Here is a 14,078-nt window from a genome sequence, read left to right on the forward strand (position 1 = left end):
GGAGGGGTGCAAATGTTTAAGCTCGTGGGACTGCAGCGTTCCCTGGGGGGGGGGGGGGGAACGGGTTTGAAGCTTTGTCACCAGCCTCTGGTATACTGCCTCTGTTCCTGCAGTCTCCATCTGTGTTTTGTTGTTCAGAGTGAACCACAGATGGACCTCTTGCCCTTCAAGGCGTGGACTCCTTCTCAAAAGTGGCTGGTCCAAACAGAAGAGCAGGATACGAGTCCAGTGGCACCTTAGAGACTAGCCAGATTTTCAGGGTGAAAGCTCTGGAGTCAAAGCTCCTGTCTTCAAATAGGTCCAAATAGGGTTGCCAACTCCAGGATGGAAAATTCCTGGAGATCTGAGGGCAGAGTCTGGGGAGGGCAGGGTTTGGAGAGAGAAGAGACCTCAGCGGGGTGTAATGCCTTAGAGTTTACCCTCCAAACCAGCCATTTCCTCCATGGGAATTGATCTCTGTAGTTTGGAGAGCTCTTGTAATTCCGGAAGATCTCCAGGCCCTACCTGGAGGTGGCAACCCGACTTCCAGACGAAGCCACGCCTTGCGGGGGTCCCGAAATTGGCACCTTTTTCCGTTGCCCCCTTCAGACCAACCTGCTCTGCTCGACAGTGAAGAGCGGGCAGGGCAGGGCAGGGCAGGGCAGGTTGGCCCGCCCCGCAGGGCAGGCCCGCCCCGGCCACGCTCGGTGCAGCAAGCGAAGCGGCCGGCCAGCAGGAGCTGCGGACGGGGCGCCCGGCGGTGCTGCAGGCGAGGTGAGCGCGGGAGAGGCGCACGGGAGACGGCACGGCTCATGCACGCGGGTCGCCCATGCACACGTGCAAGCGCGCCCCGGGGGCGGCGGAAGGGCAGGCTCGCTTTGCATGCGCGAAAGGCGCGCTCTGGTGCCTCTGAGCGCGTGCAGAAAGCGAGCGGGTTCCGGGGAGGCTGGAGGGCACCGGGTGCCGGTCGAGCCTCCTGGGACTTCTGCACGCTCCCGGGGGGGGGGGGGGGCGGTACACGAGTTCTCCTCCGGCTGGAAGGAGAGGCGCCGGGGGGCGTCCTAGAGGGGGCCCTGGAAAGAAGGGACAGCCCGTTGGGGGCCGGGGGCGTGAATCCCCGGGCCGGCCCGCTTGGAATAGGCGTGCATGGGGAGGGTTGGGACCGGGGGGGGGGGCGAGAGGGAGACCAGACCCGGGAGGGTGGGGGGGGGGGACTAGAGGTGTCAAGTTTGCAAGCCGGAGGGGGGGAAACACCCCCCCCCCCATAGAAATTTGTGGGAAACTGAAATGACATGCAGGTACCTCCTTCTGCAGCCTAAACTTCACCTACTGCTTTAGCAACATAAAATGCGCCTCTAATGGCATATGACATGGTCCTATTGCAAAAGTATAAGGGCTTTCCTTGTGCACAAGCAAAATTGCGAGCGTACCCTGGCAAAAGAGAGCAGCGGTCAGTTGCGTTGCATGCTCTTAGCAGGCCCTTGCATCTGTTTCAGCGCTTGAAAAAGGGCGGGGGGGGGGTCAAGATGGTCTGCCCCCCCTGTGCTGTGGGCCCAATCCGGATCGGGCCCAAGTTCACCTCTAGAAAGGGGCAGCATCCAGGGGCAGGACTCAGGAGGCTGTAACGTCTAGTTTGGTTGCGTTTGTTATTTAAGAGGTAGGAAAAAACAAAAGTTGGAATTAGAAAGCATAGGTTTGGTAGCAAATAAAAAGAAGTTTATGATTTGGACTACCCCAGCTTCATTGGCTTCACAGGGGGACAAGCACCCTTTTTGAATAAAGAGTTGAACATTGAAACATTCCTCCATGGGAACTGATCTCTGTAGTTTGGGGAGCTCTTGTAATTCCGGGAGATCTCCAGGCCCTACCTGGAGGTGGCAACCCGACTTCCAGACGAACCCACGCCTTGCAGATTACCCAAAGTAAGCCGATACAAAAAACAGGATGAGACAACTAATAAGCAATGCAATCTTCTTTCTGCACTATCTGAGTAAGCAAAACCTTTGGAGGCATTTCATTCATTGCAAAAAAAGAAAATACTTCATAGGAGACTCCCCAGTTCTCCAGTTTTTAACATTGGATTTTATTTTATTTTTAAGTCTGGAGGAGGCACGTTTCTGCTTTTTATCTCCAGGCATTCACATCTCTATGGGAGGCTGCTCTTGCTTGCATTCCAGATATTCTGTCCAGTTGAGTGATTTTGGAAGCGGTCACTTCTTCCTTCTTTCCTATGACTGATTCTGTATTACTCTGTGAGTGGATTCCAACAGTTGTTTTCTCTCCTGTCGTACTTGGTGGCTTTTGCAGTAAGTGTTTCCCTTCCACCCTCCAAAAGATCTCAGGGTTGTAGTCGAAACACTTGTTGCCTGTAGGGCTGGATTTTGTGGTGCACTTTTGATGCAATGTTTAATTTTCAGCACAAGAGGCACCCGAGAAGAAGGAAGTCACGCCCTTAGGCTCGGGAAAACTCCCTGCCGGAATCCCAGTGGATTGCAATTCCTAAGAGGTGAGTCAAAGGCTCCACCTGTTCCCTGCTGACACTTGGCCCCAGTGAAGCCATATTCTGTTGCCCTGATGCACCTGTCTGCTGTTTATCAAAACCCACTGCGATGTCCCCCACCGGTTGAATTTTGCTGCACTGTCGCCAACCTGCAGAAGTCTCGTTTAGGTGGGTAGCCGTGTCGGCCGGCAGTAAAACAGCAGGATTGGAGTCCAGTGGCACCTTCGAGACCAGCAAGATTTTCAGAGTGTAAGCTTTCAAGAGTCAGAGATCCCTTCCACAGAAGTCTTGCTTATTGATTATGTGATAACATTGGGCTCTAGCAGGATATGCAAACTTTCAGATTACACAGAAGATTTAGTTGGCTGGAGGCTAATCGCTGCATAGTGTGGATTATATAATTCTGATTCAAGGAACAGTCCACCAGAGGGAGCTGAAGATGCACGTTATTTTGTTCTTTATCTGAGCCAGGGTTTCTGTCCGCGCTACATAGATCCAGAGGAGTTAGCCGTGTTTGTAGTAGCAAAATCAAAAAGAGTCCAGTAGCACCTTTAAGACTAACCAATTTTATTGTAGCATAAGCTTTCGAGAATCAAGTTCTCTTCGTCAGATGCATCTGACGAAGAGAACTTGATTCTCGAAAGCTTATGCTACAATAAAATTGGTTAGTCTTAAAGGGGCTACTGGACTCTTTGATTTTGTCCGCACTACAGACTTCCATCAATTTTATACCAGTTAATATGTAAATATGTTATGACCATATAATCTTTAAAAATCATATCGGAGTAGAGGTATGGGGGGGGGGGGGGAGGCAGTGAAGCTCGTATAGGGCTCCCATTAATTTTTTTTTACAGTTCTTTAAGTTTGGTATAGATTTAGATACCAATAGTCTATAGGGTGTATCACTTAGGCTACAGGGAACTGTTTAGCATAATTTAGACCATAGTTTATTTATCAGTCTGTAAAATATTCATTATTTAACCGATCTAGGTATTAATATCATTGAAAAAAGAGGGGGATTAGGGTTAAGTGTGGGAGGGGGGAATGAAGGAAGGGATTATCTTAGTTAGTTAATAAGAGTTCTAATAAAAGCTACAAATCAAAGTTTTTCTTTTAAGAAGGAATAGAGTTAAGAGAGGGAGGGGGAAGGGAAGGCGGGATTAGTTAAGCAGGTTATTAAGTGTTTGAATAATGGTTACAAATCATTGTTTCTTTTCTTTTTTATATATCATTTTTGATAACCGATCTACTGAAGATCTGGCACTATGACGATCCTTTTTTCAATAATAATGGCAGGCCTTTGGATTACGCTTAAGAAAAAATTTACTCATTTATTTAACTATTTTTTTATAGGTAGCAAACATTGGAAATAAAACTAATAATATTATTGTATGCTAACTATCTTTAACATCTGTAATAGAAGACTTATTTGATATCATTGTACAATATCTATATTATATTTGTAACTGTTTATTAAGCATAATTTAAATTAAAAAAATATTTAAAAAGAATTTATACCAGTTTAACTCTCATGGCACAGCACCGACTCCTGGGAATTGTGAGCGAGGGTGCTAAAAATTCCACTTGAGGTGGCTCTTCAGCCCCATTATTGAAAGAGATTAACCACGAAAGCAGTTTGCATGCTTAGAGTCCGCCTTTCCCAGGGCCAAGCTAGACGTGCAGGTTTTTACTCAACTTTCCTGCAGCTGCACAGCACATGGAGCGGTGAAAACGGGTGAAAAACTCCCTCCTTGCTATTCTGACACGGGGAAACGGCTTCAGGGGGGAGGGGGGAGCCTTTACTCCCCCCTTGGAGACATTCTGAGGCCATTTGGGCTCTTTTTATTTTTTAACAGCCATTTACTTTTTAACTGCTGTATGGATGTGGAAACCTGCACTGAGTCTCATCCTCCACTACTATCGTGACTCAAGGCAGATTACACAAAGTAAGCCGATACAAACGACAGGACAAGACAACTAATAAGCAATGCAACAGGACAGAGATTGGAGGAATCTTAACTTTGCTGTGTGAAAAATGCAGGAGTTAGAAATCTTCTGTCGATTATAGCATTGGGTGCCCAGAGACGGAGGCTGCGATGGCTTCAGTAAGTTTATAGCAAAATAGCAAAGAGTCCAGTAGCACCTTTAAGACTAACCAACTTTATTGTAGCATAAGCTTTCGAGAGCCATAGCTCTCTTCATCAGATGCAAGTAGGCTTAGAGCAAAGGGAAGTTTGTTGGAGCAGCCGGATATTTCGAAGTGAGAAAAAACTGCCTGCTCAAGTTCCCTTTGCTATAACTCTTAAAGACACAGGAGCTTCTCTGGTCTCCCTTAAGGCAAGCATAACTTCTGCTGTCCTGTAAAGGGCCCTGAGGGAGCTTGCAAATGCCCAGCTGAAACATGCGAAACCTGAGCATGTCCCTCATGCCACCGATGGAATGAAACAGGAGAGCTCTGTTTGAACAAATCAGGAAAAACACACAATGCCACTGTTGGCCCTTGAAATATGCAATTAATTCACTTGTGTAAATAACCAAGATAAGAGGGCATGGGAGGAAAGAGGCTGATCGGATCCATGCAGTTCCCGGATTTGGAAGTCAGACAGGAGGCAGCTGCAGAGCTTTTGCCACTGCGAGCGATGCTGCTACCTTGTACAGTCTGAGAGGTGCCTCCACTGCCCCTTTGCATTGTCTTAGAGGGTGCCTGGGTTAGAAGAAGGGATTCTGGGGTAACTCAGAGGGTCTTGGAGGGTGGTCGGGTGCAATGTTTGTGCATGGTCATAGTCTTGGATGACTAGAAGGAATTCTGGGGTAACTCAGAGGGTCTTGGAGGGTGGTCGGGTGCAATGTTTGTGCATGATCATAGTCTTGGATCACTTGAAGGAATTCTGGGGTAACTCAGGGTCTTGGAGGGGGCTCGGGTGTAATGTTTGTGCATGGTCATAGTCTTGGATGACTAGAAGGAATTCTGGGGTAACTCGGAGGGTCTTGGAGGGTGGTCGGGTGCAATGTTTGTGCATGATCGTAGTCTTGGATCACTCGAAGGAATTCTGGGGTAACTCAGAGGGTCTTGGAGGGGGCTCGGGTGTAATGTTTGTGCATGGTCATAGTCTTGGATGACTAGAAGGAATTCTGGGGTAACTCGGAGGGTCTTGGAGGGTGGTCGGATGCAATGTTTGTGCATGGTCATAGTCTTGGATGACTAGAAGGAATTCTGGGGTAACTCAGAGGGTCTTGGAGGGTGGTCGGGTGCAATGTTTGTGCATGGTCATAGTCTTGGATGACTAGAAGGAATTCTGGGGTAACTCAGAGGGTCTCGGAGGGTGGTTGGGTGCAATGTTTGTGCATGATCCGAGTGTTGGATCACTAGAAGGGACTCTGGGGTAATTCAGAGGGTCTTGGAGGGTGCTCAGGTGCAATGTTTGTGCATGATCCAAGTGCTGGATGACTAGAAGGAATTCTGGGGTAACTCAGAGGGTCTCGGAGGGTGGTCGGGTGCAATGTTTGTGCATGGTCATAGTCTTGGGTGACTAGAAGGAATTCTGGGGTAACTCGGAGGGTCTTGGAGGGTGGTCAGGTGCAATGTTTGTGCATGGTCATAGTCTTGGATGACTAGAAGGAATTCTGGGGTAACTCGGAGGGTCTTGGAGGGTGGTCGGGTGCAATGTTTGTGCATGGTCATAGTCTCGGATGACTAGAAGGAATTCTGGGGTAACTCGGAGGGTCTTGGAGGGTGGTCGGGTGCAATGTTTGTGCATGATCATAGTCTTGGATGACTAGAAGGAATTCTGGGCTAACTCAGAGGGTCTTGGAGGGTGGTCGGGTGCAATGTTTGTGCATGGTCATAGTCTTGGATGACTAGAAGGAATTCTGGGGTAACTCGGAGGGTCTTGGAGGGTGGTCGGGTGCAATGTTTGTGCATGGTCATCGTCTTGGATCACTCGAAGGAATTCTGGGGTAAGTTAGAGGGCTTTGGAGGGTGGTCGGGTGTAATGTTTGTGCATGATGTGAGTGCTGGATCACTAGAAGAAATTCTGGGGTATCTTAGAGGGTCTCGGAGGGTTCTCCGGTGCAATGTTTGTGCATGATCCGAGTGTTGGATCACTAGAAGGGACTCTGGGGTAACCCAGAGGGTCTCGGAGGGGGCTCCCCTAGGAAGAGTGGGTGTCCAACTCCGATCCCTGCAAAGCAGGCTGACTGACCCTTAGGCTGGAAGAACACCCATAATTTAGGGGATGTTCCGGTGCATTGGGTGGTCTCTGTGGTCATGCAATGACCCAGGACATGGATTCAGGTGAGTAGCTGTGTTGGTCTAGAGCAAGATTAGACTCCAGCAGCACCTTAAAGACCAACAGGGTTTCCAGGGTTTGAGCTTCGGTGAGTCAAAGCTCCCTTCATCAGTATCTGAAGAAAGGAGCTCTGACTCTCAAAAGCTTGTATGCTGAAAATGATGGTGGTCTTTGAGGTGCCGCTGGACTTGAATCCTGCTCTCCCAGGAAAGAGGGTGTTCACGGACTGTGGATGAGATAAAGTGGGACAGAGGGAAGACTTCGCACACCAGTACTGCTGTATAGGAATGACTTCTCCTCCCCCAAGTTGTGCAGTGGGCTGTTCACACCAGCCCGTCGACTTCAAAGAGCCCAGTGGAATCTGATCTTCTGGAAAAAAGCAGTGGTATTCACGTGGGAAGAGGCGAGGCTCGGGGAAGATCATGTTTCTGCCACGCACCCAAAACAAGCAAGGAAATGATTTCTTGTTTATGGCCCAGGGCATTGTAGAAGGGAGGGTGGCGTAAGACGTCTGGCAGGTCGAGGGCAGCCTGGCTTCTTGCTTGGCGACTTACAGTGCAATCCTAAACCCGGTTACTTCAATCTAAGCCTATTCGAATCAGTGGGCTTAGACTGGAATAACTCTTTTTAGGATTGCACTGCTAGTTGTTGGAGGTCTCAGGTATTCTGGCTTGTCTCCAGTTGGACACCAAACAATAGAGGCATTCACAAAATGTAGAGGAGGTGTTTTGATAAGACGGGATCAGGAAATAAAGGGTGTTTGCTGGAGAATGGGGCTGATATGGCAAGAAATGAAAGAGCCCTGCGCTGTTTCCCGTGGGTGGTTTTTGGAAGAATGCAGGGCAACTGTGTCGAAGAGGGACTTAGCAATGCTGGGGTCATTCTTGGCTCTCTTTAACAGGCCTCGCAACATTTCATTGAACGTCAAATTTAAAAGGTATCTGTCATTCAAAAATGCAAAAGCGCCGGTTGTTTTTATTGTACCGACAAAGGGATGGGAGGCAGGTGCCTTCCGAGAAGAGACGACCTTGCAGGAGGCATTGCGGAGGTGGTGCCTTCCTTTATCATGCTAAAAATAGGATGCATCTTCTCCCCCTAGCTCAGTAATGTCATATCAGGCTGCGGTCTGCAGCAGAGGGTGGTCTTTCTTAACTCTTGGCACCTACGATCATTAACTGGGGACGCCGGGGATTCAACCTACAACCTTCTGCATGCAAAACAGGCTCTGCGCTGGGACCCCTCCCCCCTTCAGAATTTCTGGCCTTATCCCCTAAAAGTGAAGGAATGCTCCCTCGGCTGGAGGAAAGCATCCAGCTTTGCTGAGCGGAATGGGGAGGATACATTCCCTTTGGTTACCGATGCAAATTTATGCAAATTTAATTAAGTGATTAAATGCACACAATACATGGATTAAAATGTCTTCAGTGACAGTCCTTCCTTTCAGAAGTGGAAGACGCAAGAAGTACCATCTGTTGAAAATTGGATCCAAAAACTGCTGTACGTGGCAGAAATGGATAAAATGACGAGAAAGTTGAGAGAACAGAATCCAGAGGAATTTCTTAATGACGGGGGTAAACTGAAACAGTATTTGGAAAAGAAGTGGGACGTTAAGGGACAATTGTGGTTGTGAGATAACTATTAATTTTGCAGAAAGGAGGAGATACTGATCTTTACAAGAGAAGAGAGGAGATAAGTTAGAAACATAATGTAACTGATAGTTTGATGTTAGGTTTTGTTCAATCTAATATATATTATCTATTTTACTAGTGTGTTAAGATAGTTAAGAATAGAAAAGGGGATATAAGTAGTAGATTCAGACAGCAGGTTGGAAAACTGTTGGAAGTCTTAGATTAAGGGGGGAGGGGAAAGGGTGGGAGAATATGGAAGTGAGGTTTTTAATTGAAAATCTGAAATATTAATTTTTACTCACCCAATAAAATTTCTTTTAAAAAAAAAGTGCCAGTCCTTCTTTTCCAAAGGCACGGTTTCCGCCCTGCATGCTGCGTTCAGCCCACGCGCCGTCATCTCTGGATGCCTTCTGCCACAGGGAGGTGTGTCTTGTGTGCCGGAATCTCAGGCAGAAGTTCTGAGACATTAGAAGGACAAGCGCTGGCCAGTCAAGTTGCTTAAGCCCTTTGTAACTAGCCCCCGGGGACCTGGTTTTTACATTCATGAAAGCAGTCTGGATTCTCCTGCCACGGGAGCAGCTGTTTGCGTGGGGCTTCGGCTAGTCAGCTGGCATGGAGGCATGGACTGTGACATCTGTCTCCCTTTTGATAGGAGCAGAAATCATGCCATTGCGAACCTGTGCTAGAGCCCACAGGAGGCTGCCAGCAGAGGTTGAAGGATTTGATGCTGATTATCCATCGAGGTGATTGGCCCTGAGCTGATACCGACGGATGCTAAAGTGCAGCCTCAAACCAACTGCTTGTCCTGTTTGAACTTAGCGCTTCCCTCAAGCTCCGGGGTTATTATCTGTCTGTCTTGAAACACAAGCAAGGAAGCCGCATTTGTTCGTGTTTGCAAAGCCCTCTGCGATCCTTGCGTGAGCTCAGCTATGGGGCTGCAAAGGAACAAATCCCTCCTGTTGCATTCCCGGTGAAGGAGACGGAGGCCATTTCCACACGTCCATAAAGGCACAGCTCACTCACGGAATGCCGCCAGCTTTCCCCCTTCACTCCACACGTCTCTGATTTCAGAACAGTAGCAAGCTGTTCGGCTTCTGTTTTTTTGCCACTTTTTCCCATGGTCCTTGAAAAGGCACTGACAAAACGGAAGCCAAACAGCCTGCTACCATTTTGAAATCAGAGATGTGTGGAGTGAAAGAGAAAAGCTTGCAGCGTTCGGTGAGTGGGCTGTCCCTTTAAGGACATTGGGAAATGGCCTTAGCTGTGACCCTTCGGCACATGATTTTGTTCTCTTTCTTAAATGTACAGAGCAAGCTTCCAGTTCTCATGGTACAGATCAGGGACTCTTAAAAATTTCAAATCTTGCTGTTCTACTGAGACCAACACAGCTACTCGAAACTATATAAAACTTTGATTACAGTTACCTGAATGGCTTGAGAGTTTGTCCCCTGGCTTCGCAAGGCTTCCCTCTGAGCACATCCAAAGTGCAAACCAAAACAAACATGAAGCAGCCTTAGAGCCAAGCTACAAGTGACACCTGAGACAGGTTGGAAACTTATCAGCTTCCCTCAAGTTTTGATGGGAAATGTAGGCATCCTGGTCTTACAGCTTGGCTTTCCGTTTAATTGAAGTTTACAGAAACCCACACTCACACATGCAGCGCAGGGGAAGGGGGGCGCTCGGTGAGAGCCCGATGCCTGCAATCCCCTCCCAACCACATGTTCTCCTTTCCATAGACTGCCACTCTGTAAACTTCAATTAAATGGAGAGCCAAGCTGCAAGACCAGGACGCCTACATTTCCCATCAAAACTTGAGGGAAGCTGACAAGTGTCCAACCTGTGTCAGGCGTCACTTGTGGCTTGGCTCTTAGACAGGGTCCAAATACAGGTTGGTCTAAGCCTGCATCATCTACTCTGATTGACAGCTGCTCTCCAAGGTCTGTTCCGGACCCTTCAGACCATTTTAAAGTGGAAACTGATGGCTTAATCTGTTGTTTTTTATTCTGCCCTCCCTCTGAAGAGCTCAGACCAACATCCGTGATTCTCTCCCTTCCTCCATTTTATCCTTACCCAAACCCTGAGACTTCCAGGAAGCTTTACGGGGGGCTTGACATCAAATCAAAGCATTTCACGGCGAAACAGAAGGGAGTGTGAATCCTGACCATAATAGTTTCAAGTTCAAGGGCTGGCACGGGACTTCATGCTCCTGCCAAGCACGCCTGTTGTGGCTGGTGCAACTCTGGTAATTACCCTAATTATGATGTTTTATAGGAGATCACCTGGAGGTCGCTTGGCAGCACAAAGTCCTGGGGATTTTGAGAGACGCATCTTCCATTTGTGATAACGGCACAATAGGGGTTGTGGTCTTGCCACTGTTGGTTGAGGATTCTCTGATCTGAACCAATGTTGCCAGAGAGTTACTTTCAGCCTGGAATGTCCGTCTGTATGTGGGGTGCTTTTAGAAGTGACAGTAGGGGCTGTTCACATGATGAGTAGAGGACTTCAGCATCAGGTGGATGTATTGCATGTGAGCACGGGAGAGGCCAAACAGATCAAATGCCGCAGACCAATGACGGAGCATTCGTTCCCCCTTGTGTGTTTTCCGGCTTTGGAACGGAGTTAACCATCCGTTGAAGAATGCGTGCATGAGTCAAGAAGGGAGTGAGCTCTTAACCTTGAGAATACCGTGGGGCGAACTTCCTAGCTCGGTTGTGTAGTTCATAGAACTGTAGTTCTGCAATGGGGTTTAGGTGTCTCCAACGGAGGGTTTTCAGCACCTTTACAAAATTGCTTCCTTTTGGAAGAAGCAGTGCCACGGTTAAACCAGTTCACATTGGTAGCATAGTTAGACTGTCTAATAAGAACTCTGGGGACCCAGCTCTTCTGAAATTGAGTCCAGGAATTGAGTCCAGCGGCACTTTAGAGACCCACAAGATTTTCAGGGTGTAAGCTTTAGAGAGACAAAGGGAGCTGTAACTCCCGAAAGCTTACACACTGAAAATCTTGTGGGTCTCTAAAGTGCCACTGGACTCAGTTCCTGCGGTTCTACTGCAAACCAACATGGCTACCGAGGGCCAGATTGGAGGGGGGCGGGCAGGGAGGGTAGTCTGTCCCCAGCGCCATCAGGTAGGGGGCGCTGGGAGCAGCTGTCAGCTGCCGGAGCACACAGGTGGCAGCACAGGCAGCCTCGCAGCCCCCCATGCTGCCTTCCGCCTGCCCCGCAGGACAAGGGGTGGCTGGCTTGCAGGGCAGGCAAAAGGCAGTGTGGCCGCCCGTGCCATTCGCATGCCCCACTTTGCTTGCCAGCCGCCCCCTGTCCTGCGGGGCAGGCAAATGGCACGGGCATCCTCGCAGCCCTCCGCACTGCCTTTTGCCTGCCCTGCAGGACAGGGGGTGCATGGCAAGCCAGCCGCCCCCTGTCCTGTGGGGCAGGCAAAAGGCAGCACGGGGGCTGCGAGGCTGCCCGCGCCATTCGACTGCGGGAAGGCAACTGGCACGGGTGGCTTCCCAGCCCCGCACGCTGCCTCCGCTGCTCCGCCCCTGCGTGATGACGTCATCACGCAGTGCTGGGAGCGTGTGTGTGCGTGTGCAGGACAGTCGGATTAGGGTTGCCCTGGGCGCCGACAACCCTAGATCCGGCCCTGTGGCTACCCCCTTAAAACTGTTCCAAAATTGTGTTTCTTTTTGTCTTTTCACCAGCAACAGTGTCTCCTGGCAAAGACAATGTTGGCAGCAAACCTGACGGACTCCTGGTTCAGCCGCCTCGACTCGGTGGTGAGGGCTCTGAACCAGACATTCTACCACACTGATCCATGCGCCCAGGAACCAAAACACAGAAATGAAGAGGACGAGAGCTATGCCTACATGTACATTCTCTTCGTGATGATTCTCTTTGCTATAACAGTTGGGAGTTTGATCTTGGGATACACCAGATCCCGGAAGGAATTTGATAAGCAGAGCGACCCGTACCACGTTTATATCAAGAACCGAGTGACCATGATATGAGGAGAGGCACCGAGAGAGAGACTACGGCTGCTGTGGAGATGTATAGTGGCGCTCTCCGAAAACGGAATATCTTCCCTAGATCTTTCTGGGCTCTTCCTTCAGGAACTGGGATACCTCTTGGCAGGCTGAACGACATGGGAGGAGACAAGGGGAATGTGCCAATTTTGGGGGGGGGGGCTTAATTTTTTAAAAAACAGTTTAACGTTGATTCCCCCCCCCCACACACACACACAATAAATAGGTTGCTGTTCAGGGATGGATCAAGATATTTCAGCGCTTGAACGGGGAAATCCAAAAGACAGTCTCCTCTCATCGCTCAGTCTGAATGAGAAGTTCTCTTACTCAAACCCAATTGGAAAAAATGGGACAAAGTGAGGACAGGTTCTTGCGCTGGCCCCATTCCCTTCACTGGGGCTTGAGCGTATGACTGCAGACTCATGTGTACTCATGCACCTCGGGGAGACACAGCAGCCTGACTTTTACCTTCCACAATATTTGAAAAATGGTCAACCATAGATGCAGGGCCAAGATCAACAGATGACTTGTACATCCCAACAACAACAACAACAACAACATTCGATTTATATACCGCCCTTCCGGACAACTCAGAGCGGTTTACAAACTATGTCATTATTATCCCCACAACAATAATCACCCTGTGAGGTGGGTGAGGTTGAGAGAGCTCCGAGAAGCTGTGACTGGCCCAAGGTCACCCAAATGGCTTCAAGCGAAGGAGTGGGGAATCAAACCCGGCTCTCCAGATTAGAGTCCGGTGCTGTTAACCACTAAACCAAACTGGCTTTCCCCTAAATCAGACAGGCTTCAATAAATTATCTGTGGAGTCTGGGGTTACAGATGGGGTTACATATGAAAGGCATCTAGAAACTTAACCTGGTTTGAAAACACAGCAGCCAGGTTATTAACTGGGACTTGCGGTGTTAATCATATCGTGCTTTTGAAGGGTGCAATCCTGATCTTGACCTATGGAGCCTAAAGAGCTTGAGGTCAAGGGGTGGGCAACGCTGTTCCCCTCCCCAGTACCTTCCCATGTTCTGGGATTGCCAGGTGAGGGTCTGTTCCAGGTGTCCCCACCTTGGGAGTTCAGGTGTGAGGCCACCAGGGACAGGGCCTTCTCTGCTGTGGCACCCTGATTATGGAATGTTCCCCCCCACCAAACACATTTTGATGCTGCTGACTTCGCTATCTTTTAGGCCTGAGGTGAGAACTGTCCAATTCCCCCAAAAGCTTTTGGTGGGATAGAGTTAATCGTCAGTGGGTTGGCCGCTTTCTTAATGCTGCTGCTGACTGAACTCTACTTTGTTTTGTATTCTGTCCTTGCAGTGTTCAGATTCTTATAGGCAAACTGCCTTGGAGGCCATTGGTGTAAACATGGGGAACACATCTTTGTAAGAAATAAATATATATTTAAAAAAATGAAATTTGTGACTTAGCAACAGTTCAGCTGTGAAGTTCCTCCTTCCCTCCCTCCCTCCCTTTTCCATATCTCTAGTGCCTCAGCATAGATTCCCCTATTTTTACATCGTGTTGATGTATTTATTTTAAAACTAGCAACAAAGCCTATTGTAGCAAAAAAATACAATGGGCTCTAGAAAGGGCAGGGGGGGGAGGGCTGGCCACTGTCCCCTCCCCAGCAACCTGATCTGGGTTGAGGAAAGA

General features: G+C 48.9%; 1 protein-coding gene across 3 annotated transcripts; it reads left to right on the forward strand.

The window, feature by feature from the left end:
• Positions 1-668: 668 nt before the first annotated feature.
• Positions 669-13,834, forward strand: LOC129325420 (potassium voltage-gated channel subfamily E member 3-like). 3 transcript variants are annotated; one of them, XR_008596628.1, is made up of 2 exons: positions 669-753; positions 2,397-2,485. XR_008596628.1 is itself a non-coding variant. In XM_054973047.1 (2 exons), exon 2 carries the CDS (start codon positions 12,120-12,122, stop codon positions 12,399-12,401), a length of 282 nt encoding a protein of 93 aa, XP_054829022.1. In that variant the 5' UTR covers positions 675-753; positions 12,096-12,119; the 3' UTR covers positions 12,402-13,834. The 3 variants fall into 3 exon arrangements, 2 of the variants coding, with proteins under 2 accessions (XP_054829022.1, XP_054829023.1); XM_054973047.1 differs by lacking the exon at positions 2,397-2,485 and adding an exon at positions 12,096-13,834 and having other exon boundaries at positions 675-753; XM_054973048.1 differs by lacking the exons at positions 669-753; positions 2,397-2,485 and adding exons at positions 5,154-5,208; positions 12,096-13,834.
• The last annotated feature ends 244 nt before the right edge of the window (positions 13,835-14,078 follow it).

This window comes from Eublepharis macularius, chromosome 3 (genome assembly GCF_028583425.1).
Source record: "Eublepharis macularius isolate TG4126 chromosome 3, MPM_Emac_v1.0, whole genome shotgun sequence".
Taxonomy (NCBI): domain Eukaryota; kingdom Metazoa; phylum Chordata; class Lepidosauria; order Squamata; family Eublepharidae; genus Eublepharis; species Eublepharis macularius.

Coding starts and splice junctions, on each gene's coding strand:
- LOC129325420 (XM_054973047.1), top strand. CDS start 12,120: ATGTTGGCAGCAAACCTGACGGACTCCTGGTTCAGCCGCCTCGACTCG.